At 40.4% G+C, this 13,391-nt stretch overlaps 1 protein-coding gene across 1 annotated transcript; it reads left to right on the plus strand.

The window, feature by feature from the left end:
* The first annotated feature begins 5,645 nt into the window (after positions 1–5,645).
* Positions 5,646–12,089, plus strand: eva1a (eva-1 homolog A (C. elegans)). The gene is made up of 5 exons (XM_041039251.1): positions 5,646–5,689; positions 10,759–10,957; positions 11,254–11,412; positions 11,488–11,610; positions 11,977–12,089. Exons 2-5 carry the CDS (start codon positions 10,855–10,857, stop codon positions 12,087–12,089), a joined length of 498 nt encoding a protein of 165 aa, XP_040895185.1. The 5' UTR covers positions 5,646–5,689; positions 10,759–10,854.
* Positions 12,090–13,391: the final 1,302 nt, after the last annotated feature.

The raw sequence follows: 13,391 nt of genomic DNA on the forward strand, positions 1-13,391 counted from the left end.
GTAACCACGCTGAGTGGCTCAGCAAGGGGCTGACGCTCGCAGCAACACACACAGCTGCGTAACTGAGTCGACAAAGTCAGCTGAGCTCAGCCTCCTGCAGCAGAGTGCCACAGTGGTAGTAATGGATTCAGTGCAGTGGGGATGTGGTGATATAAATGATGGTAACTGATGGTAACTAATTCTTTTGCACTTGATTAAAAACAAATGTGTCACAGCTGAATCACTACAGGCTTCCTCTTGTTGGGGAAATGACCTAAGTTTTTTTTTTCTTCAATGACACTGTGGAAATCACAGTCAGTTGTGTGTAACATGAAATCCAACTTTTTTTTTTTTTTTTTTTTTTTTTTAATTTTAGATCCAACAAATCTAGAAAATAAAAAAAAAGGGTGCCACTGTGTTACATGCTTGAAACAAATTTATGACGAGTATCAACCTTCAGACGTTTGCATTTAATAAGGTGGACTCAAGTACAAGACGCTTCTGGCCTGCAAAGGTTCTTAGAGAAAAAAGAGAGAAAAATATTGTTATTTCATGTTTTAAATGGACAGATTTGAGATGAACCATTAACTCAACCTGAGATTTTATTTTTTGCAGGGTATTGCAACAGTAAGTGTAACCAGGGAAACAGACTTCATATCCGAAATCAGTCTCCACAGCACAATGGAAGTGCTGGTTGGTTGGTTATCAAGTTGTCCTCTGCTGTGATCCTAAAGCTGCTATAATCAGTATTTTTATATTAACAGTTGATCACATGTATACATCAGCTTGTTGTTTTGGGTTTTTCCATCGCACAACTTTTTATCTTTTGTTTCAGTCTCACTTCTCTTATCATTGGCACAGCAGGCAGCTGTTTTCAGACAAAAAAAAAAAGCTCTAATCAACCCACTGTACGCTACCTGCCCAGAGAAGAAAGTGAAGCATTCAGCGGCCAAAGAGTTGGTGGAGGAATGTGGCTTTGTCACAACTGCCACCTAGAACACGTGTTCCTCTTTTCGCCTTACTGACAAAAGATTTAAGTTACAGTTTGCATTTCTTGTGTTTAATATTTTATTCATGTATTACTTATAGTGCTCATCTAAAAATAAATCATAAATTGTCATCCTATGGGATATTTTTCCATATAAATAGCTGTACATATAAGTGTAGAGGCAGAAAAAATACATAGAGATGAGGAAAAGGGAGCGAGAGAAAAAGGTAGAGCAAGTGAGTTAGATGAAGTATAAAAGAAAAGTGCAGTAAAGCAGAAGAAGAGATATTTTGGAGGCAGAAGGGAAAAAAACGGAGACAGAATAAACCCATATGGAGACACATAAAGAGAGTATGGAGAGAGAGAGCGAGAGACGTGCATGGAGGATGAGTCTGAGAGGCCCTCAGTTCCACTTGACTCAGTCATGGGAATGATTTGATTATCACCACATGAACAGCTGTCTTATGTAACACACACACACACACACACACATACAAAGAAATAACTCAAAAGTAATGAGGGGTCTGTGTTCTTGCCAAAAACCTACACCGATTAAAGGTGGCCTGTAGCAACAGAGAGACAAGAGAGTAGAAGAGAGAGTCCACATCAAAGTAAACCTACAGACCAAGTCAGCCCAGGCTCCTTCTCTGTGACAAATTAAAAAATAATTTAAATGCTTCTATAGTTCTGTATTTAGTAGTTGGTACAGTTATTTTTGCATCTTATTCAAGATACAAAAATAAAACACTTCTTATTGGCACTGAATTTTGATTTTGGCAGTGCTGAAAAGTATTCAGGTCCTTTACTTATATAAGTATGATGTTACGCTATAATCAGTACTTTATGTTTACAATTCATCACATGACCACTTGTTTAAGAATGGAGTCGCTGTAGTGATAAATCCACAGTTATTACCTCACCCTGTCGTTCCTCTCAGCTCTATGAAGTTTTATAGCATGTTTCAGATTTTGATTCTGATTTTCCAGCCTGCAGCGTCACTGTTTTAGTTCCCTCTAACTCCTCTCACCGATGTTGCTTTATATACACAGCTGTTCTGGGGGAAAAAGCTCTGGAAACTCACAGCACACTAACACTGCTTGCTCAGCACCAAACAGCAGACAGACACAGTCAGCGACTAGCCAGTGAATGCAGCGGAGCATTTAGCAGCTAAAGGGGCAGATATTTTTCTGAGAAACTAAAAACTTGTGATGGACTTCTTTTTTTTTCCACAGCTGTGTGAGATTTCCTATTAAAAGTACTTATTGTGGATCAGATTAGCCAGTGTCAGTGCTGTATTGTTATAAATTAGATGATTAAATGTTATCCATTTTGTAATTTAACATATAACAATACAACCTGTTGTAGAAATTATCTCAGGGTTTATATGTAAAATCTTTGCCTGCAAAGACACTTGTAAGTATAGCAACTAAAGGTAGTGAAGTAGAAACACTGACTTCTGAAGTGCAGTGAAGCAGAACCGTAAGTATTTGAGTAAAGTACCTCAGAGTTGTACTTAATTGTACTGTAAAGGATGAGGAGTTAAGGTCTGATTTATCTTATTCCTCTCTGCTGTAGAGCTCTATTGTTATTCAAAAATGATTAAAAATGCATCAGTGAGTCACACCATTACGCTGGGTGACATGTTCCTTCACCACTCTACATTCCCTCATGGAAACAGGCACTGTGGTTTATTCTGATTCAGTCCCCTGCACACTGTCCTGCTGCTAAATGCTCTCCAGCTGATCAAATGTGTGTTAATCTGCAGCTAAAAATACTCCCCACCAAATACACTCTTGTTTAAGTAACATCTGAAAAAAAAAAAAGATTTTCTTTAGTTCTATTGAACCAAAGCAAACACATGACCCAGAGGACCCTGATTCCCTTTATAGGTCAGTTTGAATACGTTTGACCCGGGTGCACGTTTCAGTTTGTCAGTCAATATTAACCACTTTTGTCCATTAGAAGCCGACCCTGTTTTATTCTGATGGGCCGAGATGTGACTGCCCGTGCTGACCAGAGGGTTCATCCCTCGGTCATGAATAATGCAGTGAGATGCCAGTGGAGCAAAGAGTGTACTGGCCTGCAGATTCAGTGTTCCCACCCACAGCATCTGAAACTCACAACTCCTGTCCCTGGCTATTTCAGAGATGACTGACAACAATTCCTCACAGAATGCAGTGCACAAATTCAAAACCGTTAATATTTTATCCCACTGAGCAGGAGGTGGAGAAATGGATGCATTATGGATGGTAAGTGGTGCGTATGTTGTGTACTCTATATGTAGAACAAGGTTTAGATGTGTATGTTTTTTTATTTATCAGTATTGATGATGATGATAATGAGGAGGTGATAAACATCTGTTGTTGTTCCCTGTTTGCAATTCAATGTATTTTTAGCCATGTTAGCTTCACTTAATTGGTCATCCAGACTGAAGCATCTCATCAAATATTGGATGGACCGCCATGAAATTTTCTATGGACATCAGTCAGTGTTGATTCTACCCTTCTCCCCCCACCAGCTTATATATGTAAATGAGGATGGACAGCATATCAGAGACACCTACAATGTGATGAAGACATAAAGTAGCAGAAGGGAAGATGATGAAGGTGAAGAGAGACTGAGGTTGTTCTGAGGATGGTGAGAAGGATGGAGGGGAGGACTGAGAAAGGAGAAATGCTGAAGAGAATGATGACCGGGGACTGTGTCTTATTAATTTCTCTTCTATCCTGTACCACAGTAATCTCCTCACAGTCTAAAGGCTTTTCTACCTTCATTTCACACTCAGGGCTTAATAAAGACCATAACAGCCATTAAGGAATGACTGTAATGTCTTGTAATGTTCTCTCTCCACTAAATGTTCAGTTTCATCATTGATAGAGGAGAGCTGAAACGTGTTGAGATTTCAGATTGTGCAGACCAAAGCACAAATCTCAAGTAATATTAGATGCTGTACAAACAGTTAATTACCGACTTCTTTAATATACTCTACAGAAGCATGTGTTCAGTTGTTGATTCAGTGTTTTGTAAATGAATTAAAATGAATAAAGAGGGAAAATGGTTCCACTGACAGTGTGTTTGCAGAGGGGCCACACTTTATTTCTACACCCCTGAACACACCTGGTGAAGTAAAACAAGAACAAATAAATATCATATTCACTGCTAACAGGGCTAAAAGCAGTAATATTCTACCTGAAAGCAAGGATTTAGCAAACATGGTGTTTATTTTTTTTGTCTTTGTCATGTACCTGTTGAGAGCCGCTGGCCTGGATACCTCTGTCAGCCCCCACCCAGAGGCAGGTGGGTTCTTCAGGCTTTTCCTGTTGCATAGCATCAGCACAAAAATAACCTGCCAAGATGACAGGTGGACTGATAAAAAATTCATAAACGTTATCTGACATGAAGTTATTTTTAGAAAATTGTCGATTTAGCTCTAAAACATAATTTCCATACTTCCCATAAAATTCAGTCAGGCTCAAACACACTAACACACGGATGGTCCCCAGGGTCCTAGCACAGACGACAACAGACACAGGCAACACCATTCACCTGTGTGCGTGAACATGCGCTAAGAAGGTGAATTCCCAAACTCTCTCCTGTCTCTCTTTTTCTCTCATTTATTGCCACTTATTGTCACCTCTGTGTATTCACTTAAAAAGGTTTGCATGCTGCACATTTCAGATGCTTACATTTTGTCTGTTTCTCCAGTTTGTGTCTCGTTGATTTTTTCCAGTGTCTTTGCTTTTATTTTTCATTGGAGGGTAAAGCACATTTGAGCTATTTCTCATGTAAAATGTAAAACATCAGTGCAATCATTTGTGAAATATTTTTTCACATCTGGTACATTTATCTATGAGCACATGTGGTTTTTCATCGTTGCACATGAAACATATTTTCACTCATCAATTGTGCAAATTTTTTTTTAATTGTGTGTGGCATTCTGTTTGCTCTCCTGTCACTGTGTCCCTCCCTCTCTCCTTCTTTTCTCTCTCCTCCCTCTGCTGGATGTTCTGCACGAGAATCAGAGAGAGAAACCGGGAAGACAGAGGCAGAGGATCTACGTTTACAACAATATGTGTGTGAGAGACTTTCTTTGTGTGCTCTTGACAAAGTGTGAAAGAGAGAGAGAGAGACAGCGAGAGAGGGATGCAGACGTTTGGCACAGATAGAGGAGAGAGGTTTGGTCGACCTGTCGGGGTCTCTCATGTCACATATCTGCCCTCAGGACTTGACCTCTGTCTCTCTGTCTAGAAAATAACCTGGAAAAATTAAAATGGAAAATCGGAGAACTCCGCTCTGGAACACAGTTGGAGCAACATCCCTCCTGCTGCTGCTGCTGAAGAAGAAGAACTGAAGGGAGGAAGAGAAAGAATGACTGAAATTTTTAGTTTGTATCTGTGTAAGAAAGTGAAGAGGAGACGAAGGCTTGCACGCATTGGCCCATCTGACAACCGGGGGAGGACACGGAAGATTTATACATATAATTATACTGTTAGTGTTTGCTTTTTCTTAGAGGGAAAGGCAAAGAGCAGAGAAGAGATAATAGGAGAGGAGGGGAGGAGAGAGAAGAGAGCAGAGAGGGTAGAGGAGTGCAGAGCGCAGAAGTGCAGAGCAGAGGAAGGAGAGGAGGAGGAAGGAGAGGGGAAGAAGAGTTGAGGGGAGGAGAGGAGGAGGAAGAGGAGAGGAGTAAACACACTCCAGATGGGATCTTTGCACTAATAAAATGTGAGTATAAACATTGTGTTTGCATGTGGAGAGACTTGCACGTGATGTTGCAGCTGATATTACTGTTGTTGCCTCTACAGATGATGATGATGATGTTGATAATGTGAGGTGTAGTGTGTTGTAGGTCCGTCTGTCCACACATCGCTCGTTCTCCCTCTTGACTAGCTTTACTTTCTCTTGCTCTGGTTCTCTCTCTTCTTCTCTCTTGTGTTCATACTTTTCCTGTCTTTCTCTCTACTCTCTCTGCAGGTCATGTTAGATAGTAACAGTGCAGCAGAGGAAGGAAAGGCCAGTGTCACATTGCATTAGCATTACACACACACACACACACACAGGAGGAAAAATATGCTAAAAGTGTGATGAGTGCGTGCAGAGGATGTGTGCCTGTGTATCTCCTGTGTGTGTCAGTGAGAGTGAGTGAGTGTGTGTGTGTGCTTGCAGGCGTACAGTGTGGGCTTAGCTGAAACAGGCAAAGGAACCATATAGTCTCCTTAACCACATGGAGAGAAACAAAGAGCTTTTGTGCCACTTAAGAATTTGGCCAGACTGCACAGAGAAGTGAGAGGATGGTCACTGTCTGTGGAAAAAGAATTAGGAAGGAAAAAAGTATCTTGCACTTAAATAGTTGGCATGTTACATCTAGACTTTGGTCATGTAGCAGAAGTAGAAAAAAAAAAAAAAACTTGGATTGTGCCATACAGGGTGAGGCAATATGCATCACTGAAGCTGCTTGCATGCTAACTTACTTCATTCTTTTCTAGTTTTGTTTTTCCCTGATTCAATAAACCTGATTCAGTCAGTGCGTCATGTAGTTTAAGCCATGTTTAAAAGAATAGGTCAACATTTTTGAGAAATATGCTTATTTGCTTTCTTGCTGAGAGTTAGATGATGAGATTGATACCACTCATAAATGGGTATGATAAATATGAAGCTACAGCCCACAGCTGCTTAGCTTAGCACAGAGACTGGAGGGAAACAGCTGGCTCTGTCCAAAGAAAAATAAAATGCAGTTCACAAAATTATTTAATTATTTGATAGATAGATAGATAGATAGATGATAGATAGATAGATAGATCCTCTCATACGTGGTCATGTCATCGGTGTAAACAGCTCTTGTTGTCTAGACTGTTGGACAGACTGTGGTTGGCTGTAATTAGCTGGCTGCAGTCCAAGACTCTCATACAAATGTCATTACATAACTGTGATGTGCAGCTGCCTGATAGTAAATTATGGCATGATTTTTCACTACCTGTCATGACACTGATGGAAATCTGTCATAAGTTCTCTGTTCATACTTGTTTTATAAATCTTGTATAGACGCAGGTACATCATGAAACATGCAGTTTTTTATTTTAAGAAAAAAAAAAACAGTGTGATTCATGAAAAGCTAAATGAAAAATGATGTTTTCAATATACTAAACAATAAATTATTAGTGATGGCAGGATGACATGCTTTTTGCTGTAACAAACAGTAACCCAAATTGACAAATCCAAAAGACAGAAAGAGGGAGTAAGCGGCAGAGTGGGAGGGAGAAGGGCAGTCACGTCCTGCAGCATTTACACACAACATCACAAAATGACCCTGACAGTCAGTGAATTTAGAAGTGCTTGGAGGTTGTGTTGTGTTTTGTTGTGTTAGCCTATGTTGCACTGCGATGTCATGCGAGTTGCTGTCGTGTTGTTCTCTCTTGCATCTGCTTTATTGATGCATGGCTTTTTGACTGTTTTGTTAGTTCTGTAACACAATTACAGGCCTGAAGCGTGTTTTTAATGCTAAATAACATGTAAAGATGAGACGAAAATGCATAGTTTTGGGGGCACATTTTGTTCCATGCTGTGACAGACAAAATGCAGATTTGTTCTTCAGTGTGATCTCGTTTTTTTTTTTTTTTTTTACCAGGTAAAGAGAGCTGCACCTTCTGTTTCTGACTTTTTACAGTTGAAAGCTTCCTCAGAAATTAGGCCAGTTTGATGTTCTGTGAGCACATCATCCATTTTTTATCTGTTGATGTCTAAACTTCTGTCGTGTCTTTACAGCTTTAGCATCAGTGTTCAACATGCAGGTTATGGCATCTTTGGTCATCTGCTCTGTTTTCGCTTTAAAAAGCCTAAAGACCTGACACTGTGCACATTTTAAGAGATGGTGTTTTGTTAGGATGGTAGGATGCATTTACAGTTGTTTGTCATGAAGTCTGATCTGTCTTCATGAAGTAATTAGGCCTGTTTCCAATAATTTATAAAAGGTTTAATGGGGGGAAAAACTCATCAACACTCAGTGAGAACACATTCACATGTAATGAGATGCGCTTAAAGCTGTCAGCTAGGGAAATCATAACACATTCATGAAATTAAAACAGCTCGACAAATCCATTTTAACTCTGCTCCACTCCGTGTCTGTGCTTTTATGACAAAATTAATACAATCGAGCTCCACTCACATCCACAGAGCTTCATTTTATTTGGAAGAAGAGATTCAAAAGTTCTGGATGAGAACATTATGAAATGTTCATGAGGAATGTCGGTAATACAAGTCTCGCCAAGGGGCTTCGCAGATTTTCTGTGTGATGAGAGAGTAATGCTTCAAGCACAGTTCAGTTAAAGTGTCACCCACAGTGTATGTGCAGATACTGCTTAACTCCTGTGATAATTTTGCAGATAAAAGGGAAATAAAGTATATTAGGATGCAGATTTTCATTTATCTTTGAAAACATTCAAAGGGGGGAGACTCACTTGCAGGATTTCAGTGTTGATGAACCCAATAAGTGATGATAATATAAATATTCTCTCTCTGTCAACTCCTATATTACACTATTACACAACACTGTAACTACAATGTGTGATAGTTGTTAATTAGCATTATCCTCTGTAAGAGGACGGAGGAGCTTTTATTAGCTGCAAGAGCTGATGTGGACAGGTTTATTTCTGGAGCAGTGTAACTCAGTCAGTCAAACCGCATTATGCACTGAGCGTTAGATATATGTCATAATAATCATGCAAAGTCTCAGTGGTTCAAAATATTACAGTATATATGATAATGCACTGGACTGTGAGTCACTTGTCACTATGGCACTTTGTCGAAGTTTGCATATTTCTATACACTGTTAACAGAACCAAACAGATTTTTAAATTGAATATTTTTTTAAGTATTGAAGCTTTTATATGTTGGAGCATGAAGACACACTCAGTCAAGAGTTGAGATTTAAAAAAAAAACCAAAAAAAACTGATGAGACCTTTTCCTTCAGAGTGCCTTGTTAGACTGTGGAGCCTTATGGCTGAGCAGATCAGGTTAGAGAGAAGTTAAGTAAGACAAGCAGACACAGTGGAGTCTTCTTTCTTCCCGTGCTCCCTCGCAATCCTCCTCTCCTTTCAGAGGATGAAGGATCCTCCTGGACCTTCTCCAGGATTTCAGCTCTGTTAGTTTAATTAGTCTGCAAGTCAGAGTGACATGCTCTTTATGCTCTCTCCCCGTCTGGCATCTCCCTCAACCTCTGCCCACCATCTGACAGTCTGTTCCCTAAGATACTGTGGATTTATGTATGAAAACCATCAAACACACACGCACACACACACACACAGAAGGTATAATTCTGAGTGTGTATGGGGGAGTCCCAGTCAAAGTAAGAGTCTGGATGTGGGTCTACATGTCTAGACACAATGCTGTATAGAAATATTTGTCTCTGTCTCCACTCTACATTTAACCTGGGCGCTGCAAACTAGCTCAGACAATAAATGCTTTGGTATGTGTCAGAGTCAAAAAAAAAAAGAAAAACAAATAACTGTTTTTTTGAGTCGGCACTGGTTTATTTACACTTACTGAGCATTAAGGCATTCGAAAGTGGTTAAAAGCAACAGGACAAAACTTTAAAGTTCTTACACAGGACTGTTGCTTTGTCAAAATCTCCAGGACGGCTTATGTCTTGGCATTAAGGCTTTGTTCCATTTCATGGCACCAGCTGGTTTTGGAAAACATCATGTCTGCATAATGCCTGTGTGTATGTGTTTGTGTGTGCATGCATCCACCACCAAGGTCATCTATATCTTGATCTGAGTGATTGTATTTACAGCCCACAAAGTGTATGTTGGCTGATGACTGTTTGTTGCCACCTAGTGGTGGTTAGAGTTATAAACATTACAAACAAGCCCAGTGACCAACTTCTGTACCTTTACTTGATTCATAGTCATTTCTATTCAACTGATAAAGCAGATTCAGTCAAATATGCCGATTTGGCCGATTTCCAGACACACTCCTTTCACTCACCTGTGTAGGTTCATGTGAGTGCTGTGCATATGTTTGTTGTATCTGTTGTGCTGGTACTGCAAAGTCTTTGTGTCTCCCACATGATGAAAGTGTGCATTTGTCTCTGAATAGCTGATTTATTATTTTGCCAATGTGAATAATGTGTGTGATCTTAAATTTAAATATTGGTATTTGACTGAGAGGGAAGAGCCGCTCAGGTTTATCTGAGGTATGAATGCCTCATGGCGGTTATTCCTCCACTAAACCGTGCAGGCTAACTGCTCAGACATGTTTATAAAACAGGGGGAAACAGAAGAGTGATGCATAGATTGAGGGGTAAAGCATAAAAGTTTCCAAACTACTCTATAATTAACTCAGTTTGTCTCCGTACAAGACATGTTTCATTTATGGATAAATAGAAATGATTGGTGATAAATTTTCTACATAAGCGTTACCTTAAAGCACGTTTCAACACTGCACACAATCGTAGAGTCTCTATCATTTTAATGAGTGTGTTTGATCCCATGAATAAAACTGACTGTGAGTCACAAATCACAAGACTTCACAAACCTCAACAGAGTAACAGGATCATACAGGTCATTTTTTGCTATCATTAAAAGGGTATGTTTTCATATGACACTATCTCTAGGTGACTTGAGATGAGACTACTTGTTTGATGTTTTAGTCTAGGATTCCAGAAATGAGTAATGACTTTGGCAAGGTCGCTGTAAAGGATGATGTGTCATGTTTCAGCCTTTCCCCCTTTATCCTCCTCTATCATTTTCTTTCTTTCTGTCCCACTATCATTAATTTCTCCTTACTGTCCTCTCAGCTCCACCCCTCAAACCTACAATCCAGGGGAGTCATGAGGGATAAACTCCACTGACCTTTGCAGGAAAATACAAGAAGCTCAAGTCACTGTGAAATCATGAGCGCTCCAGCAACAGGAAGCCCAAATATGGAGGTGGAGGTGGTCTCACAGGAGATGGCGTTGCTCAGTAACATACTGGCAGCTTACACCTTCATTGCAGGTAGGTCCAATCAGAACAACTGGCACAAGCAACGGACATTTGGTTGTATTGACTCAAAAGCAACAAAGAAAATTTGCCAGAAAACAGGTGAGTAAGATCAGATGTGGGGATCAGCTCAACAGACTGGTGGACAGGTAAAGAATGGCAGGATTTAAAACAACAGCACATGGAATGAGCAGAGGAAGAGAGAAGTGGGTACAGAGGAGGAAGAAAAGGATGATGGAGCAGCAGTTGATTTGTACATTGTACACTTTTAATTATTTTTTACTCACCCTCTCTCTTTTTCTCTCCCTCAGATCAACCTGAGAGGACAGCACTGGTGTTTCTGGGTGGTGTGTGTGTTGGCCTTCTAGTCACACTCTGCGCCATCGTCTTCCAGATACACTGTCGAGCAGACTGCAACTATGGAAACAGTAACAACCTTCGCCATCGCCAAAGGAACAGGCATCATCACCGTCGCCATCACAGCTGTCCCCACCATCAGCCCGGTGACAGTAATCCAGACAGCATGGCTGTGGTTGCGTCTGGAGGGACTGGGCCTGCAGGGGACAGCGAGTCAGAGGACTGGGATGACACGTCCGACCTGTCGGCACGACGACGCAGGCGCTTTGAGAGAGCTCTGCTGCACGCCACCATGTTCACATCAGCTGAGGGTACAGACACACACAGACACACAAAATCAATATGTCACATTGATTACACAGGTGACAAATGAAAAAAATTCAGAATTTTTTTGTTGTCTGTCTGTTTACTGTCTAAACTGTAGTTAGACGTGTTTCTGTCCTTAGGTAATCATCTTTTTTTTCCGAAATGGATTAGGAAACAATTGACAAACAAAGCTTTAAAACTATGAAATGGGTGTAAAATACTGGATATGGGTGGTACTGGTATGATACTCATACTTTAAAATCTCTCCTCAGTAGTGATGTGAAATTCAGTGGTTATGTGAATGGACAGTGTGTAGGGTGTGCATTTACCTTTTCCTGTGGGTGTGTGTGTGTTTTTGTTCGTACCATCAGAGCTGGACCGTGCCCAGCGGCTAGAAGAGCGGGAAAGGATTCTGCGAGAGATCTGGATGAATGGACAACCAGACATCAGTACAGTCACTCAAAGCCTCAACAGATATTACTGACACACAGTTAGTCAGTCATATGCTGATGGATAAAAGGTGAATGAAGAGGTAAACAAACAAACAAAAAAAACACTGGATGAAATGAACATAAACCATTGGTTTGGGTGCACAGTCTGCACTGAACCAAAGAGCCTCTTGTAGATCAAACTGTTACTGACAGCACTGCCTGGAGCAGTCCCTGCTACTGTGCAAAGAACAAGCTAAACATATGAGTTGTGACGTCTCAGTCCTCCAATAGAGGATGACACTGAGGTGTTTGGAAGAATGTCCTCCTGCCCCGAAAATCCAACAAGTATAGCCATACTGGGACCTACGGAGCATGGATTTTCAGGACTGCTGTCATCGTTTGTTCAGATATTGTATAAAGAATGAAACGAAGTGGACTGAAACTCTACAAGGAGACTTAATAAAAATCTTGTGATGTGTAACAGCTTCCATAAAGTTACTGTCGGTGAAAACTCTACAAGGGATATTATAACTTTTTACATTTGTAAACAGGTGCTTTTCAGAAACATGGAGCGAGTACAGAGGAGGAGCAAGAGGCATCACGGAGGCTACAGCTTCTGATGAGCGGATGGAGTTAAATATTGGTGATACTGTGTTGTTGCGCTCTTTTCAGCTCACCTTTTATTTGTCTTTGAAAATGGCTACTGGAACCTCTTTGTGACATTAAATAGAAGGGAAGGGAAACTTTAGCTCCATTCCAGGATGGAGATACGCGTACTGGTGCTTTTACTGCTGCAACTCTTCATCCCTAAGTAAACTGATGAACACGCACTGACAGGAATGGTTGTGAAGGCTGATAAAAAGCTGGAGGTATGGCATCAAGGGTAACCTGCCTGCAACCTGTTTGTGGGCTGTATCTGTGAGCTGGGAGCTTATCAGCTGTAGGTATTGTTGCACATTCAGACAGCAGGTCATCGTGTCTGAGAGGATCATGCTGCCTTTCTTTATTTGGCTCCTGGGGTAAAGAGCTGAAAAAAATTACTAAACTTTTTTTTAATTAATGCTGTTTTCTGTACATATCATTGAGTAAAGTTCCTTATCAAAATCAAACAGTGGCTCATATTTATTCAACAGTTTTTTGAGAGGTGTGTTGTACATGTGTGTTGTACATGTAGATTACAGGCTGTGGGAAGAGCCCAAAACAGACAGCATGTCCAAAGAATTATGTTGCTGGTGGACAACATTAACAATGAATTTTGAGTTTAACTAAATATAACCTAGAAATAGAAACGTATATGTGGTCCAGGTCAGTGGTGTTTCAGAGGTGGAGGCAAAAAACCACCCTGAAGCTAAGGA

Source organism: Toxotes jaculatrix, chromosome 1, assembly GCF_017976425.1.
Source record: "Toxotes jaculatrix isolate fToxJac2 chromosome 1, fToxJac2.pri, whole genome shotgun sequence".
NCBI classification, from domain to species: domain Eukaryota; kingdom Metazoa; phylum Chordata; class Actinopteri; family Toxotidae; genus Toxotes; species Toxotes jaculatrix.

Bases quoted from the DNA above. Each gene is read 5' to 3' on its own strand.
- eva1a (XM_041039251.1), top strand. From the start codon at position 10,855: ATGAGCGCTCCAGCAACAGGAAGCCCAAATATGGAGGTGGAGGTGGTC. The intron at 10,958-11,253 runs GTAGGTCCAATC...TCTCTCCCTCAG, and splicing joins AGCTTACACCTTCATTGCAG to ATCAACCTGAGAGGACAGCA. The intron at 11,611-11,976 runs GTACAGACACAC...TCGTACCATCAG, and splicing joins CATGTTCACATCAGCTGAGG to AGCTGGACCGTGCCCAGCGG.